Below are 21711 nucleotides of genomic sequence, written 5' to 3'. Positions count from 1 at the left end.
CTCCAATTGCCTTTTGAAAGTGACAAACTTGGACAAACAAATTTTGACGACGTTTTGGATTATTTTTGCTATGAGGAAGGCTAGAAAAAAACATTTGTAGTCTTACTTTATTTGATGGTTGTAGTTTACTTCTTAATACGTATTTTAAAACTGACTATTTAATGAGAACATAAAGTAGATTCTAAAAGTGCCACACTGTCAGGTAATCATGATCATATTGTTTACACTTCCCAGGCAATATAATTTGTAAACTCAAGTTTTTTTAAAAAAGAACATTACAATTCCATTTTCCTAAAAAGTAATGCTTATTCCACAAAAGGTTCACAAAGTTCAGTCATTGCAAAAGTTTTTCAGTGTTAATTTTAACATTTATGCATTTTTAAAAATCACCATGGTATTTAACAATAACATCTTATGTCCTTTAGAGGAGAAAATAGTGAATTGCAAAATTTTTAATACCCATTGTCATCCTTGGCTTCACTCAATTTTGTTTATAGCACTCTTCCATTTTTTTCTAGTCATGATGGTGGGGGATTGGGAGGGTTCCTCACAAGTGGAGTAGCCAAGGGCCTCTCTTCATCAAAATCCGGCCCTGGAGAGTGCTCAAGAGTGCAGGGAGAGAGTGTGAGTAGCCTTGGGAGAGTGTGTGATTTTTTGTGTCATTTCCCAGTTTTTAAAGGGTTGTGTGTATGATAACTGTTGGACTTCTTAAAAAGTAAAACAGGGCATTCATTTACGGTGCAATCCTATACATACCGTATTTTTCGCTCTATAAGATGCACCAGACCATAAGATGCACCTAGTTTTTGGAGGAGGAAAACAAGGAAAAAAATATTCTGAATCTCAGAAGCCAGAACAGCAAGAGGGATCACTGTGCAGCAAAAGCAGCGATCCCTCTTGCTGTTCTGGCTTCAGCGATAGCTGTGCAGCCTGCATTTGCTCCATAAGATACACACACATTTCCCCTTACTTTTTAGGAGGGAAAAAGTGAGTCTTATAGAGCAAAAAAATATGGTATCTATTCAGAAGTAAGCCCCACTGAGTTCAGTGGGACTTGCTCCCACGTAACTGTGTGTTGGATTACATCGTTAGGTATATGCACACAGCCTGCCACTTGAATATACTGTGACCCCTTATTTTGCATAGCCTAGTAGTTGCATACGTGTGTCTTTGCAGTCAGAATGTTCGATAAAGGATTGTCTTGTGCATCTGGAGCGAACTTTCAGAAATTCCTGTTTTCTGACTGGCTGGTGGGAAAACATAGATTTATACAGCTATGTCTTTTAAAAGAAAGGTGTCTCAAAGTGACCTACAACAACGAAGAAAATTGGATTCCAGGTGGAAAAATCGAAATTAGAAACAGAATTGTTAGAACCTAAAACTAAGATTTTGTCAAAGATGTATAACTTGCTGCTGAAATGGAACACTCAGGATGAAACGGTGAAGTCTGTTATGATTAAATGGGCACAGGATGTTGGACATAATATTATGTTTGCTGACTGGGAACAGTTATGGACCACCGGTATGAAATTTACGGCATGTAATGCCTTAAGAGAAAACTTAATGAAAATGATTTACAGGTGGTACATAACCCCAGTCAAGCTTGCAAAAATTTATCATTTGCCCGATAACAAATGTTGGAAATGTAAAGAGACTGAAGGTACATTCTTTCACCTTTGGTGGACGTGCCCAAGGATTAAGGCTTTCTGGGAAATGATCTATAATGAAATGAAAAAGGTATTTAAATATACCTTCCTGAAGAAACCAGAGGCCTTTCTCCTGGGCATGGTTGGCCAATTGGTGCCAAAGAAGGACAGAACTTTTTTAATGTACGCGACAACAGCAGCAAGAATACTTATCGCAAAATATTGGAAGATACAAGATCTACCCACTCTGGAAGAATGGCAGATGAAGATGATGGACTATATGGGACTGGCAGAAATGACCGGCAGAATCCGAGACCAGGGAAAAGAGTCGGCGGAAGAAGATTGGAAGAAATTTAAAGACTATTTACAGAAATATTGCAAAATTAATGAATGTTAGAATGATGTTGGACAGAAATTAAGTGGTTTCCAGCTGTAATGCTTAAGAGATATGAAAAATAAGGTTTAGAAATAAGTAAAAACTAATGGGGAGAATTTGCAGAATTAACAATTTGAAATGTAATACAAGAAAGGGAGGTATGAGGAGGTCTGGAAAATAAGTTAAGAGAAAATAAGTAATGGAAATTTTATGTATTTTTCTTTTATTTGTTTTTGTATTTTTGTTATTTTTTCTTTTCTATTTTATATTGTACTATTTCTTGAAAACTTTAATAAATATTCTATAGGGAAAAAACCAAAGTGACCTACAACAACGTTTAAGTCAAAACCCATTGTGGAAAATCAGAATCCAAGGCCAGACAAAATTGCAGCCAAAAGTCAGTTCAAACAAACATAGCCTTGGCCTATCAGTGAAAATACAGGAAGGAAGGAGCCAATTATCCTTCTTAGGAGGTGTTTTGCAAGGAGCCACAGGTGCTTCTGTTGTTGTTGTTGTTGTTTAGTCGTTTAGTCGTGTCCGACTCTTCGTGACCCCATGGACCAGAGCACGCCAGACTTCCTAGTAGAGACCAAATTTAGTTTTTGCATAAGAAGGAATCTGAAACAGGACCTTACTTCTAGATCTTGATGTGATTGTTCATACTCCACATATCATTCTTCTTTCTTCCTTAGAGAAAACCCAACCTCCCTTCGCACTCTCACATGTACACAGAAAGAAGGAATGACATTGACCCCTGCTGGTTTCTAAAGCTTTTATAGAAACTATTAGATCTCAGAGATCTGTATTCAAATCCATTGTGAATCATTAACTCTACGGGAGACCTGAGTGTTCCTATCTTTCAGCTTCAGTTCCTGATCTGTTAAATGGGGATATTTATTATCTGCTGCCTCCTGAAGTTGCGGGGGATGGATGAGACTGGCATTGTATAGTGTGCAGCGTGCTCCAAAATGTTGCAGAAATTATATAAACAGTAAAAATACCCTTTTTCTCAAGAAGGCGGTTCTGACATCCTGTTTGTATTCTTCCAGATTTTCAAACCTCCCAGGCCAAGGGAAACTTGAAAGTGGAAAGATTGCCATTACTTAATGATTGCTTTTCTCTTTCAGCAGTGTTGCCTGTTGCCAACTGCAGTGTGTTCCACTGGGTTATTGCAACCCGGAGGATGCTTTCTGTTTAATTATAATAATTGCACTTTTGTTTCCTTTGCCAGCTGGTGATGGAGTTTTGTGGTGCTGGCTCTGTCACTGATCTGATCAAGAACACAAAAGGGAACACTTTGAAGGAGGAGTGGATTGCCTACATCTGCAGAGAGATTTTACGGGTACGTGACCAAAATGGGCTTAACCGCCTTTCAGCCTGTCATTGACAGCAAATGTTGCCTAGGTCCAGTGTGAATGCAATGCTGCCAGTGTAGCCTTATGAGGCTTTGCCCTCGGGTGGCAAAAATATTGCGCCCGGGAAAGGGACGTGGGAGTCAACAGACATTCAAGGAATAGTTTCGGAGAAAAAGCTTTTATTTCTACCATCCATGAACTGGTAGAAGGAGCAAGGATAACTCACAAAAAGCATGCACAGGTTCACAGTCATGTGCACAAACATATATACCCCTTCCAGTTCCCTCCCCTTTTCTCCTCCTTTTTCAGGAGTCCTGCCCATGATGTGTTTCCTGAGCATGTACAGAAAGCTCTATTGGGACTATTGTGGACTCTTCCCAGGAAAGGGGAGTGAGAGCCATGGAGTTGAGGAGCCCTGGTGGTTCAGCATGTCCAAGATGTTGCAACCGAATGAGATAAGATTCAGTTCTCAGGCCTGAGTATTGGCATTGACAGAGTCTATTCATTGGCCTTTAAAAGTAACATTTTGCCTATGGAACAGCATCTTGTGAGAATCCACAGAAAAGCTGTAGCTGTGGATTTTAGGAGAGAGAAAGGGAATTTAGGACAGTTTTGAGGCCTGGGGTGATTTCACAGTCAGGATTTGGGTATCCTGTCCCTTCACCAGGATTGGGAATGCCTGCTGTCTCTCTCGAGCACAAATTACTGCTCTTCCCTTCTCACTCACAGACTTAACCGTGGTCAAAACAAAATAAAAAAATTCCTTCCAGTAGCACCTTAAAGACCAACTGAGTTAGTTCTAGGTATGAGCTTTCGTGTGCATGCACACTTCTTCAGATATCTGAAGAAGTGTGTTATCTGAAGAAGTGTGCATGCACACGAAAGCTCATACCTAGAACTAACTCAGTTGGTCTTTAAGGTGCTACTGGAAGGAATTTTTTTATTTTGTTTTGACCATGGCAGACCAACACGGCTACCTATCTGTAACTAGACTTAACCGTGGTTTAGCATCACCTCTGTACTGATAATTTCATATTTTGTTTAAGACAGCAGTCTTGGCTAGTGTTAAGCAAGGTTAGTTTCTTTGAGGATGTAACACTAAACCATGGTTCCAGCAAGGAGTGGGAACCTGCCCTGGAAAAGCGACTGAGGAACAGGGAGAGTGCAGAATCCGAAAGCTGATTTGCAAACCATAGTTTGCATGGAACCAACATTCTCCCTGTGCCAAGTCCCCGCTCTGGTTTTTAATGCTTAGAAAAGAGACATAATCTGGAAGATGGCTCCTGAGGTTTTGTGGATAGTCATAAGAGAAGTTTGTAGGTGCCTGTAGGTATAAATGATTCATAGTCACTTAGATATGATGTATAATGAATGAGTGAGGGTCAGTTGCCTTTCTTTCTCCCTCAACTTTTAAGCCTGCTATTTCTTTCATAGGAAAAAAATTCCCTCTTTAATATTAATAGGAACAAAGGTGTGTCTAAATTATATTCAATTTCTTTTTAGAAAAAATGGGGGGAAAGAGAAAATGCATTTTTAGGGCATTTCAAATGGCAATTTATTGTGGAAGTTGTGCTGTTCATATATGTGGGTTTTTCATACCATCTGCGTGACAATGGAGTCATCAAAATTACATTTAATTCAGATTTCCTCTTACTGTGGGAAATCTGTTAAATAAAAATACTGCATTATACATCCCCAGTCAATCACAGTTGCACTTGGTCATGTGTGGTGATGTTTGGGGTGATTTGCCTTCATCACCACATCCCTAGGTCCATTAGCATTATGTGTGAACATAACCTATGGGTTGAAGTGGTCCTCAGGCTAGGTCTTGCGGTGGAACCTTCTCCAAGGAGCAAACCTGTTTAAAGTCAAATCAAACCAAGGCACAATTCACGTTAAGCAGATAAACACCAGCTTGGGGAGGGTTGTGCTATTAAAATAGCAAGTTGAAACTCTTCACTGTAATAATTCCTTCTATAGCTTGGGATATGTGACTCCTTTACCCTTGAAGACAGCAGCTGCCGCCCAAAGGTTACTTAGTCCTTATCCACCTAATCTACATAGTGTTTTCACATTGCAGTTGGATCAATCAGGTAATGCCCCAACTCTGCAAGGACAAACATCATGTGAGATCAGCAATAATGAAAACAGTCACAGATGCTTAGCAGTCTCAAGCTAGCAAAACACTAAAATGCTTCACTTGAGTGCATGAGTGATCCGCGTGACTCAAATGTGGATGCTTCTAATATGCTTTTAGCTCCATAGAGGGTTAAGTCAGTAGTACGAAAGAGAGGAAGCAGCGCAATGTTCACCCTGAAAACGAAAATGGGATCTAAACACTCCCCAAATAGCACTTGGTATCTGGTATCTGAGCACTTGCTCATTTACAGTAAACACCCCCAGCTTCAGTCCTTTAGCAACTTGATAGGAAAGGCAAGTGACGTTGCAGCTAATCAGCTATTGTATTGACTTTTCTCATTTCTGTCTCAGGAAGCCACAGTTACCCAGGCTAGGGTTTAAATTTACAAGCTTGGAAAGTCAGTTTCCTAAAATAGTCCGCAAGCAGTGAGTCATGTTCTGACTGTTGAACCATTCCACCAGTGCCTCATCTTTTGGATGTTGAAAGATGAGCTAACTCCATCTTTTCAGTTGGCTGATAATGCAGGCATCTGGGGACGTGTGTCACCATAATAATGTGTAAAGTGAGTTCTGTTTTGAATCAGCAGCTCCCACAGTTTGCAAAGCCTCAGTGTGATGCACAGGGAAATTACCTGATCTTATGACTTATGACATAACTATACTCTGTCTCTGAACCAAAGTTTGGGAACTCCCATGTGGACTTTCTTCCCCCTTTGTGTTTCAGAATAACATCCCTCATTCCTTTTTCTGTTCTGATTGTGACTACAGTTAGGTTTGCATCTGCACCAACAAGTTTGCTAAACGGTAATTAGCACCAAGGAACAATTTAAAGCCATGATCAGAAGTGGGTTTGTTTGCTAATTACAGTTAAGTGAAAATGTGATGCAAGGTTATTCTAAGCCATAGCTATCTCCGGAACAGAGAGGGAATGTGGAATGCTCATCGAAAAGGGGATCGAAGAGAGGAGCATATAAACCCAAAGGGTGCTTCTTGACATTCTCACCATACCTTTGAAGGTGAACTGGAAACTACAACTAATCCAAAACGCCGCAGCTAGACTGGTAACTGGGAGTGGGCTGCTGAGACCATGTAATTCCAGTACTGAAAGACCTACATTGGCTCCCAGTACGTTTCCAAGCACAATTCAAAATGTTGGTGCTGACATTTAAAGCCCTAAATGGCCTCAGCCCAGTATACCTGAAGGAGCGTCTCCACCCCCATTGTTTAGCCCAGACACTGTGGTCCAGTTTCGAGGGCCTTCTGGCGGTTCCCTCCCTGAGAGAAGTGAGGTTATAGGGAACCAGGCAGAGGGCCTTCTTGGTAGTGGTGCCCGCCGTGTGGAACGCCCTTCCATCAGATGCCAAGGAAATAAACAACTATCTGACTTTTAGAAGACACCCTGTTTAGTGAAGTTTTAATTTTTTGATGTTTTATCACTTTATTGTTGTTATTATTCTGTTGGGAGCCGCCTGGAGTGGCTGAGGAAACCCAGCCTGATGGGCGGGGTATAAATAATAAATTATTATTATTATTGGGTAGTTGAGGCCAAGCCATTGAATCTTAGCTTGCATGTGTTCCAAACCCAGTGCATGTGTTACTTTTACCATAGGGCCTGGGATTCTGTTGGCAAAGAGCCCACCATTTAATAGAATGCACTGTGTTATTTCAACCCATGGTGGTCCCAGGTTATGCAGGGGGCTCAGCTAGACCAGGCTTGCATAGACTGTGACCCGCCAGGCATGTCAGAAAACCTGTAACAAAACCCGGAAGCTGTGTTTGCTTTGGTGGGTTTCAAGTTGTGAAGGCCGTCAGAAGACTATGCAGTCCCCCCGTTGTGGATGCGATCCCCGGGCAGAAGGAACAAAGCTGCTCTCAGATAACAGAAACCGTTCACTCTTGTCTTACACAGATTTAGATAACAGAAATCAGCAGGACAGGATCAGGTTTCTGACTGCGCAGGACTCTGAGGATATAATATCAGTCTGTTCATAAACCAAGAGTGCCACAGAGAGAGAGAGGTTGGGTGAGAGATGGATATCTCTCCTTCCTGTTTTTTTTTTTACCACCAGTGATAGTGCTTCAGGAGACTCCATCGTGAATGGACCATAGAGATGGATTTTCCTGAGGAAAAATCACAAGTGATTCTGTCTATTATTTATTATTCTTTAAATCTATAATATTTATGAACCTCCTCTTGGCCCATAAGTATCCAAAACGATGCATGGCAACTAAGGCATGGCATAATGCTCTGCTACAACGATGGATATAAAACCCAAATAGGTAAACAGCGGCAGCACAAACTCTGACCTAAAACAGAATGCTCAAACGAGGTGTTACATTCATGTCATTTACATGATTCAGCGTTAAAACAGACAGTCAAATAAAATAATCAAAATAGAAGAGCAGTGGTGAACCCCTCTTGCCAAAAGAGTTTAAATGATGTCTGGCCAACTACTTTTAGGGAGATGATGTGAGGAGCATCGCTTGGCAAAGAGTTCCACAGTGCAGGTTGGGCCTTCACAAAGAAGGCCCTGTCCCTCATCCTAGCAAATCTCATCTGATTTGAATGATGGTGTGCGGCATCTTTCTTGGATCTGAGGAAATGGGGAGAAATAAATGGGAGAATTAAATGCCTCTTGGCCATCTTTACAGACGTATGCATTGCAGTAATCTAAACAGGAGGTTACCAAGGAATGAGTGGCATGGTAAACCTAGCCTCTGCTGCCTCCTGGATATCAAACCGAAAGGTGCATCTCTTCGGTGCAACATGTAATGTCCACTGCTATAAACAAAGTGAACAAAAAGACAAATCTCTGCTTAAAAAGGGAGGTGGTTGTTTTTCCCTTGTGGGTTATATTGTTGTAGTTGTTATGATGTAAATATTATAATAATATAATATAATATAATATAATATAATATAATATAATATAATATAATATAATATAAACAAACAATTAACTGTTTCCCTCCAAAAGAATTACCCTTGGCACCTTACAACAAATTTCACACCTTTCTCCCTCTGACACCACGAAAGATTACGGTAAATGCTGTATTTATTGCCAGCTTCCAGCAGTTTAGGGACCCTGAATTCTCTTTAAGAGACTGGCTCGCTTAATCAATATTGTTGATTAAATTCATTATTTTTACAGCTTTGTGCCTTATCTCCCCACCCAGGGCACTTTGTGTTTGCGAGAGTGTATACTCTACCTCTCCTTTGTATATTTATCAGTTCTGTATCTGGACTGGCCTCAATTTAAGCACAGTGACTTGGATCCTAAGATCCAAGGAAGCTCAAGGAAGCTGACAGAGTCTTCTTCTCGCATCTTCTCCTTGTCACCACCTGTACCCCGAAAAGCCTCTATCAGAGGTTGCAGAGAGCTTGTGAACAATGTCAGCTGGGGTGTGGGGACTGCTTGCGGGGAGGAGGAATCCCCCAGTGAGGCTTGGATCCCAAGAGAAGTTAATTTGAGAACATTTGTGTAGAAAAAAGTTTTCATCCCCTCCTCACTCCTAATCAGCAGAAAGCTTGTAAAAATAGTGGTGTGCAATCTATGAATACAGTAAATATTCCCAACCAGCATTCTTCAGAGTTAAGAGGCAGTGCAGTTAAATCCTATATACTAATAAGGAGACTTTTGGGTCTTCTTACCTTGCTTTATTTGTAATTGTCCCTGAAGAAAATGCAGAGCCTTTATGGGCCTCTTCAAAACAAAATATTAAAAAGAAACGGTTTGCAAAAGAGCGAACAACCTATGCAACATACCTATACCTTGAATCAGCTCATACCATATATGTACTTCATAAGGAGCCAAGACTGAAAAGCTTAGGGCTTATCCACCTTTTCCTACTCACTTTCCAGGCACGGTCAGTGTTTTAAAGCCCTGTGTCCAAGCACACACACTCTCTCTTTTTTTGCTCCAGATCTTTCCCCATGAAAACCCACTCTTTACTGCTGAATCGGAGCAAACTACATTTTGCAGAAAACCCAAATTGCCATTTGTTGCGTGTTCAAGGGGCATGTTTGTGTGGCTATATGAGGTCCCAAGTGGGAATAGCAAAGGTCTCGGACTGAAACCTTGCAAAGCTGCTGTCAGTCAGAACAGGCAGAAGTAGACTTGGAGAATCACAGAATCATAGAGTTAGAAGGGACCACAAGGGTTCTCTAGTCCATGGTTAGGCAACCTAAGGCCCGGGGGCCGGATGCGGCCCAATTGCCTTCTATATCCGGCCTTCGGGCAGTCCGGGAATCAGCGTGTTTTTACATGAGTAGAATGTGTGCTTTTATTTAAGATGCATCTCTGGGTTATTTGTGAGGCATAGGAATTCATTCATTATAATTTTTTTTCAAAATATAGTCCAGCCCTCCACAAGGTCTGAGGGACAGTAGACCGGCCCCCCTGCTGGAAAAGTTTGCTGACCCCTGGCTTAGACAGACCAGTGTTCTGATTTTTTTTTATAAGGTGTCCTCGTAGGCTTACATGCTGTTAAAGAGCACAAATTTAACCCTAGAATCCAGAGAATAAATTACAGGGAAACCTCTTAGGTAACAGCACAGCCAGATTTCTGCATCCCTATTTTTCAAAAATACAGCCCTGGTGAAATACGAATAAAACAACTCATAAATGCTGCAAGTAGACAGTGGAAATATTTTTTCATTTTGAACATATGAATGCTAATGTGAAATCTAAAGTAGATATGTATATAGCCATGAAAGCAAACCATACTTTACTAGAATTGCAATTTAGGTGGATATTATTTTTTAAACCCTCCAACGTGGATGTGTGAAATAAAAATGGAGCCTACGAAAAATGAGAAGAATTAATGACCTAATAAAAAGGTACAAAGGCAAGCTATTTTACTTCTAGCTCTCAAGACAAGCTTTTAATATGAGCTATGATTAGATTAGGGTCGCGTTCAAGCTACGTAGTAATTTGTGTGGCTGTGGCAGATTTCTCCTCACTTCCCTGAGCGTTTATTTCATCGATACATCATAGAATCTGGAATTGCAGTTTATTGATACTGAAACTAGCAAGAAGAAGCAAGTGTTTGTTGTTAGGATCATGAGTGGCTTCCTTGAAAAATAGCTAAAATTTGATTGCATTTCCCCCCATAGAAACAATGGAAGTTTAAAATGATTTGGTGTGTGGCTAGAAAGAGTTACCCATCTCCTACCCCATTTTGCCTCCCCTGCAAGCAGTGTACAGTGGTACCTCGGGTTACATACGCTTCAGGTTACATACGCTTCAGGTTACATACGCTTCAGGTTACAGACTCCGCTAATCCAGAAATAGTGCTTCAGGTTAAGAACTTTGCTTCAGGATAAGAACAGAAATCGTGCTCCGGTTGCGTGGTGGCAGCAGGAGGCCCCATTAGCTAAAGTGGTGCTTCAGGTTAAGAACAGTTTCAGGTTAAGAATGGACCTCCGGAACGAATTAAGTACTTAACCCGAGGTACCACTGTATCTGGAACCAGTACTTTTGGGGGGAGGGGCACAGGGGTACGCATACCCCTAAACATTTCGTGTATCTAAGTTTGGCCTCATTGAGGGGCAGTATTTCAATGTGAGTAGGAAAATGAGAGTACCCCTGAATATTTTTTAAGGAAAAAAGCACTGTCTGGAACCAATGGTATGTCATGATGCAACATTATTCCAGTTGATGCACTCTGGGAAAATAGGGTGGTCTGACTGATAGCTGACTGAAGCTGCTCCCAGCCAATTCAAGGAAGCTTAAAAATCTCTGTAAAGAAAGAGAGAGAGAGAGAGAGAGAGTGAGTGAGTGTAAGGTTATTGGCAAAGCACCTGTAGACATGAAAAGTAACAAATAACTAAATGGCATTTTGGGGGACCACTTCGACTCCATCCCCTAATGTGATATTTGCCCACCCCCTTGTAATGTAGGCTTGCGTTTGACCCCAGCTGTCTTTGGATGGCTAAAAGAAAGTTGAAATGTAATGATGATTTTCCCTTTTTTTGACTCCTCTAGGGTTTAAGCCATCTCCACCAACATAAAGTAATCCATCGAGATATTAAAGGACAAAACGTTTTGCTGACAGAAAATGCAGAAGTTAAACTAGGTAAGAATTCCCACCCCTCCCAACCAGTGGGAAATTGCAGGGAAGCGTGGAATCAGGCTTTTCTGAAAAGTCTTAGCTGGTCCTCACCTTAGAAGGACTCGGTTGTTAATACCAAAGTCAAGAGCTCCTCTAAGAAGTAGAGCTAAGCACTGGCCTGTAAGGAATTTGAAAAAGAAGGTCCAGGAATCTGCATGCCATGATCGCGTTTTGGAATGCAGAACCATGTGGAACCATAAGCAGGCGATGAGAGCTAAAAACTGTGACTTCCCTTATTTTAAGTTTCTTAACGGTCACAGAGTAAACCCTGGAAAAAAATAATTGGCAGCTTCTGCTAAGAATTTGTAAAATGAAGAGATTCTGGCTAGGGATATCAGTGGTCAAGGTTTAGCTTTTTCTTTTTTTTTAACCCCACTCAAGATGGCTATTAATCCCTCGCAGCTGTCCCTGCCTCTCTTAGAAACACTTTCCTACTCTCCAGCCCTGCAAATCATTTCCATGCAAATCAACCGTCCTTCTTTTCAAGTCCCTGAGGAACTATGTGGACTTGGGCAGGAGATCAGCATGTAAACAACTCTGGCTACAAAGATCCGCTTGTTTAACGAGCTCGAGACCTCGGTTTCAGCTGGTCCTTGAGGGGATGTGGCCAGGGAGAAGCAGGACTGGGAAATAATTGGGAGAGGCTAGCAGCATTCCTTTTGCCGGTCTAGTCCAACTCACTTGTGCTGTATAGCTGAAAGAGCTCACCATGAAAATCACTTAAAAGTAAAGTGATACTGTTTAGATATTTGGCTAAAAGGTGATTAGTGCCTGTAGGCTGCTGGTCTAGGAACACTGGAACACTCAGAGCAACACTGGGGACTAAGCAGTGTCTGAGTGGACATTTTTCCTGATTGTGTTGGGCCAAGAAGAACTCAAAAGCCTTAGCTCTAGATAGGAGCTCTTCTGAAGATAGATGTGGAGCCCTTATGAGCCCACAACAAAGGTAGCACCTTGTTCTCAGAAATCTCAGCTTGAAGATCAACTCTCATGCAAGTGGCCCGCAATGACTTGAGTCCAAACCCACCGAATACAAGGGAGAACATTCTGTGGGTTGAACTTTCCTTGGGCTCCAGTCCTTTTTAAAGGAAGGGAATGCTCTGATCTTCAAAATGAATGGTGCTCCCCATGAACTTTGCCTAGTTCATGGCAGGGGGCACCATCCTCTTGTCATTTAACATGACTTGTATGTCCTTTCATTGCCTCGCATAAATCAAGCCATGTTTATGCCTCATTAAAGCTCTCCTGTTGTCGTTGCTTTGATTCCCAGTGGATTTCGGAGTCAGTGCTCAGCTTGACAGAACAGTTGGCAGAAGAAATACATTCATCGGAACTCCATACTGGATGGCCCCCGAGGTTATAGCCTGTGACGAAAACCCTGATGCCACTTACGACTTCAAGGTATCTTAAAAAACGATGTTGCCTAATATATCCTTGGTTGCGAATGCTGGATCTTAGTAGTTTTGCGCAGGGGGAGAGGAAGTGCCAGTCCTGCAGGATTGAGACTGGAGTTGAATGATGCTCTGAGGCAGTTCCACAGGTGGACCAGCATAAAAGCTGTTATAGGGAAGACTATCTGAAGGGAAGTTAAAACCAGGATGAAGGCAGGAAAGCTGTTAAGGAAGCTGGCAGACTGAAAAGCAGGGAAGATAGGCAAGAGAGCAGACCTAGGTGACAGGCAGGTACCTGGAGCAAGATGACAGAGCTATGTAAGCAAGGCTAGAATCTGGTTGTTGATCCAAGCAAAGCCCCAGGCTTAACCCAGAAGCATTTATAAAAAGTCTAGGTCTAACTGATGACCTACCTGGGTGGGATGCAGCATGCTTGGACTCAAAAGGACCATGCTGCCCATTCTTGCTCCTGCATCTATGGCTCACCACAAAGGGCATCACTGCACAAGCCAAGGAATCCTGGTTTGAATCTCACCCAGCCAATCCTGAGAAAACGTTCCTAATGAAAACACAGTGTGCAAGTTAAATTAATGGTCAGTTCAGAGAAGTGCAACATTTCAGGGCCAAACTACGTGTGACATTATCCATGCATTTAAACAATATTGTATGTATTTCATTTGAAGATCTATAGCCTCTTTTCGATCAAATGATTCTCAAAGTAGGTTTCAAACGGCAGACATGAAACCCTAAAACTAATGTGCATGCACACACAGCCCTTAGGCTCTTGGCTCATGAATGAAGCCTAGCTGCTTTTATTTTGGTGGGGGTGGGGTGGGGGAGGAAAATGTCACCTTCTACTTTACAGGCTTGTTGTGAGAATAAAAAAGCTGTTTGGAGGAAAGGTAATGTTAGGATGCAGAGCAATTTAATCAGCAGCTAAAATGCATTGAAAATATGCAGGTGCATTGAATGCTGATTTCCATGGTTCTGCTGTTTTGAAGAGGGCCAAAGGCCACCCACTTTTCCTAAGCAGCTGGCTTCTAAAATCTCTGGTTGAAATCACCCTCTCATAAACTTGTTCACTTACAGACAGACAGCAGAGGCAGTTTTCTGAGTGAGTGAAGCCTGTCAAAAGCTTGTCAGTGAAGGCAGACTGCTTTGCCAGTGCCAGATTGATTCCTTGTTAAATTTTCTATTCTGGAAATAATCTGGAGAGATGAGCAGTCCATAAGGCAGTCAGTCCCTGGAAAGTGAACTTGATATTCATTAGGGATTTGTCATTGTCATTAAAATTCTGGATTTCAGGCTTCGTGCCAGATCCTTCTGGACCCGAGCCAGCAGTGCAGGGCTAGACACCTTTTCCCAGGTCCTTTTAAAAATAATTATTACTTCCAGAATAAGGTGTGAGCACAGTGTTTAAAGAAGAAGGGGAGGGGCAGGAGATGCAGGCCTTGCCTTTAGGCTTACGATCTATGTAAGTAGCTAGATAAACAAGGGAAGAGGAATGGAGGAAAATCACCAGCCAGGAGTTCTGTTTCAGAATACCAGACTGAGCTCAGGTTTTTTATCAGACATTTAAAACAGACCAACAGAAGGAGCCAGATGGGTACCAGAAGGCAGAGCTTCAGTGATAGGGAGAAGCAAGGGAGAAAGGTTATACATAGATAGCAAATGGACAGTGTGATTTTTAGGCTCATGGAAAGCAACAATACTGCTGAAATAGAGGAAGAGAGCAAAAGAAGAAGCATGAGTTTAATAATTTCCTCTTTTCTCAAGCACAGCAGTGTACTTTTGCCTGCTTTGCCAGTGTTTGAGAAGGAGGGCACTGGAAGCATCACTAAGAGCTTCAACATCCCATCTTAGAATCAGTAGAGTTGACTGTGTTTACATGTTTTCTGGTCACTTTGCCACTTAACCAGTGGGAAGAAGAGCCCTGTCCCAATTTCTTGACACTGTTGCTCCCAGGTAAGGACAGTAGACATTTGTTTCAGTTCACATTTAAAGGCGAACCCACATAATTTACACTTCCTGAAACAATACTTTGCAGCACAGCCGTCCTTTTACATTTACACTTCTCTGAATTTTGCAGTGTAGTTTTCCAGCCAATTAACATGCACAAAAAATGCATGTACTTGGTTAAAGTCTGCATAAAAATGCATATATAAGTGAAAAATAACATACAATAAAAGGCATTACATTAAGGGAAATCACTTTGCAAAAAATGGGTCTTTTATGCAAAATTGCATAAAGATGTGTATGTTAATGAAAGACATGCACAAGAATACTGATGGATATTTAGGAGGACTTTTATTTTCTAAAAAAGTTGCAAGCTGACATGGTAATGTGCAGAACTGAACTGCGGATTGGAAAAATGAGAAACGGAGACAAACTGAAACTGATAGATTCACCCATCCCTCCCTCTAGGTGCCCCCTCGCCAAGCAGTTGAACAAGTTTCCCATGAGATAAGCTGCAAGAAAAATGACTTGCATGCAGATAGAGAGAAACTTAGGCTGAATATGATCAATCACAGCTTGGAGAAGCTCATTTTAGAGCTCATCTTGGCTGGAGCAGGGTTTACATTAAACTCCTGTCCCTTTTGCCTTATATTAACATATCTAGCTCAGCTAATTTGATTAACAAACTGCCGTAAATGCACCAGTGCATCAAAGCAGGAAGTGGTGATGCCTGCCTGGTTGAAAGACGTAGTGTTCTGACCCTTACTTGAAACAGCATTTCCTTGGATCCAGAAGAGTGTAACAACTATAGGACTGTTTCAGCTTTGCCAGTTTGGGGAATAATAGTTGAGGCAGTGTCCACCCGGCTCCATAGGCATGTCATCGGAATCAATTATGGCATGATTCCCATAATTAAGATTTTCATATTGGCAAAATAAGCCATAGTATGGGAATTGTGGGGAGACTTACTTCATTGGGTATCAATTGTGCGTCTTCTTGTGACTCCATCACTTGATGCCAGCCAAAACTCTATTAAGTTTGTGGCTGGATTTGAGAAACCTACCATTTCTTTCTTGGTGGAAATATGGCACTTGATGCATGTTAGAATTTGTTAACACAGGATGAGGTCAGTTTGGTCCTTAGATGTTTAATTTTAGGTAGTTTTCATAATTTGTTGTCATAGGATACACTTGAGATATACTGTAACTTATTGGGCATAATAGTCCAATACGATTAATGCAACTGCTTCATATTAATGCAACTGCCATCCTTTTTCAAACAAATTGTCATCAAAAAAGGCATACAGATTGGATCCTGTCATACTTTGGCTTAAGATAATAAACACAAAATCTCTGATGACTGGCTACAAAGAGGAAATTCCAAAGTCTACACATACTGGACAGAAATGCTTCTGGTTTCTTTAGCCAAACAGAGCTGGCTTCATAATCTGCCGAATAATACAGTTAATACCACGCAAAAACACTCCATGTGATGGAGGAGATATACAAAAGCCGCTTTGTAATAGTTTTGTTTTTCTCTTCTGTCTGCCATTACTTACTTATCTTTTCAGAAAGCTTCTAAATTTATTCAGAAGCAAAAGAAGATAGCAGTTCATTTCTTCTTGGCAGGGAAAAAAGATAGTGCAGATGTGTTAGCCCCTTTTTAAGAGAAAACTTCTGCCTCGTTTTATTTAAACCTTAATTACCATGTAATCCTAACTGTTAAAAGCCAAGTGGAAACCTAATTGTTTCTTGTGTTGTTTTGTCAAATGCGGGACGTAATTATTGATCCGTGTTTTGTGACTTAGGAACATAGGGAAGTGTCAGACTGGCTTGATATTGTCTACACTGATTGGCAGCAGAGTTCTCCACAGTTTCAGACAGAGGATATTCCCTGTCTTACCTGGAGATGCTACGGATTGAACCGGAGACCTTCTTCATGCAAAGCAGGTGCTCTACCACTGAGTTCCAGCCTTTCCCTGCTTTTAGGGTGACTACCAAACCTGTAGTCAAAAACCTAGACAGCATCTTAAAAAGTACAGACATCACTTTGCCAACAAAGGTCCATATAGTAAAAGCTATGGTTTTCTGAGTAGTGATGTATGGAAGTGAGAGCTGGACCATAAAGAAGGCTGATCGCCGAAGAATTGATGCTTTTGAATTATGGTGCTGGAGGAGACTCTTGAGAGTCCCGTGGATTGCAAGAAGATCAAACCGATCCATTCTGAAGGAAATCAGCCCTGAGTGCTCACTGGAAGGACAGATCCTGAAGCTGAGGCTCCAATACTTTGGCCACCTCATGAGAAGAGAAGACTCCCTGGAAAAGACCCTGATGTTGGGAAAGATGGAGGGCACAAGGAGAAGGGGACGACAGAGGACGAGATGGTTGGATAGTGTTCTCGAAGCTACCAGCATGAGTTTGCCCAAACTGCGGGAGGCAGTGGAAGACAGGAGTGCCTGGCGTGCTCTGGTCCATGGGGTCACGAAGAGTCGGACACGACTAAACGACTAAACAACAACCACCACCACCAAACCTGTTCCATGGATTGCAAAGCTCAATGGAAATGATTTGGTGTCTACCATCCCATTTCAGGATTTGTGATTGGCACCTGGTGGAATTTTGTCAACATCTAGTAAAAAGTAGATTCTGTAGGACATATCCTACTAAGGAGTCCCATCAGTGCAAAGATTTCTTCTTGTACAGTTGGACTTTCTCCCCACATGCCCTGTACCCTTCTGAAATAGGCTGGGGGGGGGGTTGGAGGAACCCTTAGAACAGATGTGGGGGAAGGAGAGATGTTCTGTTGCACAATCAGAAATCCCTGCACTGATGGAAACATTATTGTAATTCTGCATTTGATTTTATCCTATATACATGTCTCCTGCCACACAAGCAAAACAAATTTACAGCTGGCAAACAAACATCTGGTCTGAGGGACATTTTACGGTATTACCTCTGTGTAAACCTAGTGCTAACAAGGTTCGGGAAGGAGATTCATTGATGTAAAAGGGCCAGCAAAGGCATGTGGGAGAAGTGAAATAATTAAAAAGGGTAATAGATGGAAGGAAAGAAAAAGTATATCTGACAACAGTTGGAAGTACTTAAAAAAATATTTTTACACTTTCATCTGAGACTTTTCTTCAGCTGATTATCTAGAAATGTTGGACTATCTTCCATTCTTTTAAATGCCTATGCTTCGGGCTTATTTATCTAAATAAGAGTTCTGCCCTCTCATTTTGTAGTCTAGCAAACTGCCTAGCTTATGGCAATTCTTTAAGTACTAAGAAATTCCAATTCTTGATATTTCGTTTTTTGCACCACACCATCCTTGACTGCTGTTATCTTAAAAACGTCAGTCGTTTAATTTCTCATCGAAAAATGACTTGGGGTGGATGTGTACTGCCCTAGCATTGGCAGTGAACTGCTTGCGATTGACAGGAGCGTTCCAATGCAGTTAAAGTCTGTTAAGAGCAGTTAGAAAAGCCAGTTACAAAAGAGAGCGTTCGCTGTCAATCCCTGGCATCTCTAGGTAGGGCTGGGAAAGACCCCTGCAAACTCCTGGTGAGCCGCTGCCAATCAATGTCAACAGCACAGAGCTAATGGCCCAATGGTCTGGCACCATAAAGGGCCTTCCTATGTTCCTATGACAGATTAGCCAGAAAAGGAATAAAGAGAAAAGAACTACACCGAAAGGGAGACTTTTTCAGTTGCTTATAGTCTTGATACATTTAGCATTAGTTTTAATTCTCATTTTCTTAGAGATTATGTTAACCAATTCAGAAGAAATAATCCAGGAATCTGCAACTTTTTTGGGGGGTGTTATGTACTGAGTTGAATAAGATCCAAAATGCAGCAGTCTGATTGATCCTAGAACAATAGGATCCAGAATGCAGCAGTCTGATTGGTCCACAGGAGCCACCCAATCCAGCTCCAGGTGGAAATGAATCCGCAACCTGATTGGCCTACAGGAGAATCCCGGAATTAGCCAATCACGTGGGGCCCATTGTGTAAATAATGTATATAAAGCAGACATTCTGGGGAAACTTCCATTCCTCCTCACCACTATGAGCTGAATAAAGAGCATGAAATCCACTCTTGACTCCGAGTATATTTCAGGGGGCCAGCGGACACATACGGAATTTTGAGGGAGTGACGCGGTTTGCCCGTTACAAAATGGCCGCTCTGAGGGCCACGGTGCAACACAAAATGGCTGCCAGGTCTGGAAGAGCAGAAAAAGACACAGAACCACAAAAAAGGTGTAGGCAGTCCTCCACCCCCAAAAAAAAATCAGTAGGGAAAAAGCCACTTAATATCATTCACCACATTACTCACAGAGAGAAGCTCTCATCATCTCTCCTCTGTTCAGAACATAAAGGAGGTTGGGTGTCTATTCCTGGCATCCATTGAAATATGGGCATGTCTGAGGGGGCATGTTCAATGTAGGATAAGCCAAACCAGTCAGGAACTGAGCAGGAAGCACAAACAGTCTTTAGTGCATTGTGGATTTTTGAGGAGACATATACTGAGATATTTTGTGAGCACCATCGGCGGTTCTGGCGAGTGCCACATTGGTAACCTTTCTGCCATGATTTGTTAGAATGCGCCCCACACATTTCCTCTTTCCTTCTCTTGTGTGCTTATAATTCAACAGTTCTGGTTTTTCTTAAACCAAACTTTCCATTTACATCCAGACGGTGAAACTATTATGAAGCCAGGAGGATTCGTATCCCAGTTTATAGTTCAAGATTTAAAGCATAGTTTCCTGGTTGGGATTAATGGGACGGTGTGGTTTAAGAAGCCCGGGAAATATTAAATTATGGTGCAAGAGAGAGGGGAGGAAGGAGCAGAGGAGTTGGGGTGTAGCCCCAAACACTCATTCTCAGTATAATAAAAACAGGCTTTATTAGACCAAGAACATTATGTCTGGACTGGGGCAACATCTGTTTAGTGGCCAGTTCTTCAATAATTGCTTACAGATTCCTCGACATCAATTTTCTCTGCCTTTCTGTATATCTGAAGTAAAATATGCATCTGAATGTGTGTATGTGTGTGTTTCACATGCCCTGCTTTGGGATTATTATTTTTAAAAAGCGGAATATACTTTTTTGAAATAAAATAGAACCCCAGATTCATTAGCTTTTCTCACGGGGTAGGTGCTCCAATCCGTAAATAATTTTGGCTGCTCTGTTTTGAACCCTTTCCTGCTCGTAATTGCCTCCTGCCTTTGCAGGAAGATTAACTGACAGCCTGTTTGGGTTTTTACATTTCAAAGAGTTATTCCTTTGTTATTGAAAGAGGATCACGTTGGATTACATAGCTTCATAGCAATTGTGACCCCCCCCCCTTTCCAGTCTGTGGGGCCCTCCCCATAACTCTGCAGCTCTAACAGTGGGAAGAACATAAAAATTGGTGTCTGAAAGGCCTAAATCTTCTAAGCTTAGGAGATCAGGTACTTAATTTAGACAATGCAGATCAAACTTTGAGCATTAAGTTAGCCAATAACTTGTTCTGGCCTAGCAGTAGCTCCATCAGACAATTACCAATTTGCTACAGGTTCAGCTAATGTGCATTTCTTAAAGGGTGTTTTTGTGATTGTTTCTTTCAGAGCGATTTGTGGTCTTTGGGGATAACAGCCATTGAGATGGCAGAAGGAGCTCCTCGTGAGTACAACCCAATTTCACACTTTATCATAACTTGGATTGCTGCTTGTTAAGGTTCATTATGCGCTATCAGCATGTCCAGTCCTGCAGTGATAAATTGTATATAGGTGATCACCAAGTAGAGCGCTGAAATGAGATAGATATGGAATTCATAGGATAGGATTCATAGGACCCTTCAGGGTCCCTTCCAACTCTATGATTCTAAGTATTTTTCAAAGTATTTGCTTTATTTATTTATTTATTTATTTAATATGGCTTTAAATTTGTTTAAAATGCTTTTTTGTTTTTAGATGTTTCTAACCTATTTTAAATGTTTTATTTTATTTAATCACAGAACTGTTTGCCATCCTGAGCTCCTTTGGCAGAAAAGCAGGCATATATATATATATATATATATATATATATATATATATATATACACACACACACACATACACCTCGGGGGAGATAAAAGTATATATATATACACACACCGTATTTTTTGCTCTATAAGACTCACTTTTTCCCCTTCTAAAAAGTAAGGGGAAATGTTTGTGCGTCTTATGGAGCGAATGCAGGCTGCACAGCTATCCCAGAAGCCAGAACAGCAAGAGGGATTCCTGCTTTCACTGCGCAGCGATCCCTCTTGCTGTTCTGGCTTCTGAGATTCAGAATTATTTTTTTTCTTGTTTTCCTCCTCCAAAAACTTGTGGTCTGGTGCGTCTTACAGAGCGAAAAATACGGTATAATATCACAAGAAATAAAAGCCCGAGATGCCTTCACACTTAAGCTTGGTTCCAAGAAATGGAATGCCTGGTGGGGAAAGAGAAAACAGAGGGGTGGGGTTGTCCGGTTGCAAGTTCTCAGCAAAGTACAACGGGTTCTGTGGGAGAAAATAAAATTCATTCTGGAACATGGCTGAAAGAGAAACTGTGCTGTAAGGTTAAGCCTGCAGCTCTTAGCAGGAGTCATGCATAGCACTGTGTTTTCACTGGGAGAGCAGAGCAGGCGTTAAAGCCCATTGACAAACTCAACAAGTTCAGCTTCCTGTGCCTCATGTGGTTGTAGAGAGAACACCAAAAGGATTTCAATAAAGCA

General features: G+C 41.5%; 1 protein-coding gene and 1 long non-coding RNA gene across 12 annotated transcripts in view; one reads left to right on the top strand and one right to left on the bottom strand.

The window, feature by feature from the left end:
* TNIK (TRAF2 and NCK interacting kinase) overlaps positions 1 to 21711 on the top strand; it is a 295635-nt gene that overhangs the window by 175243 nt on the left and 98681 nt on the right. For 7 of the 8 annotated variants that reach the window (XR_014156696.1, XM_081862118.1, XM_081862117.1 and 4 more), the window contains 4 exons: positions 3254 to 3364; positions 11501 to 11591; positions 12898 to 13028; positions 20580 to 20634. Coding sequence is in view for 7 of the 8 variants with exons in the window: in XM_081862118.1 (XP_081718244.1) it covers positions 3254 to 3364; positions 11501 to 11591; positions 12898 to 13028; positions 20580 to 20634 (388 nt within the window). In the remaining variant the exon portion in view is untranslated. Of the gene's footprint in view, positions 1 to 3253; positions 3365 to 11500; positions 11592 to 12897; positions 13029 to 19126; positions 19231 to 20579; positions 20635 to 21711 lie in introns of those variants that run through there. The other variant, XM_081862123.1, reaches the window with a different exon arrangement.
* LOC309342375 lies at positions 7366 to 19135 on the bottom strand. 4 transcript variants are annotated; one of them, XR_014156742.1, is made up of 4 exons: positions 19035 to 19135; positions 13432 to 13577; positions 9166 to 9217; positions 7366 to 7637 (listed from the first exon to the last, which is right to left on the bottom strand). It is a non-coding gene; the product is annotated as an uncharacterized lncRNA (long non-coding RNA). The 4 variants fall into 4 exon arrangements; XR_014156743.1 differs by lacking the exon at positions 7366 to 7637 and adding an exon at positions 7681 to 8110; XR_014156745.1 differs by lacking the exons at positions 7366 to 7637; positions 9166 to 9217; positions 19035 to 19135 and adding exons at positions 9916 to 11254; positions 17928 to 18535.

Source organism: Podarcis erhardii, assembly GCF_964252035.2.
Source record: "Podarcis erhardii genome assembly, chromosome: 5".
In the NCBI taxonomy this organism is placed as follows: Eukaryota; Metazoa; Chordata; class Lepidosauria; order Squamata; family Lacertidae; genus Podarcis; species Podarcis erhardii.
The sequence above is the reverse complement of the archived record's forward strand: the minus strand, read 5'-3'. Positions and strand labels throughout refer to the sequence as shown.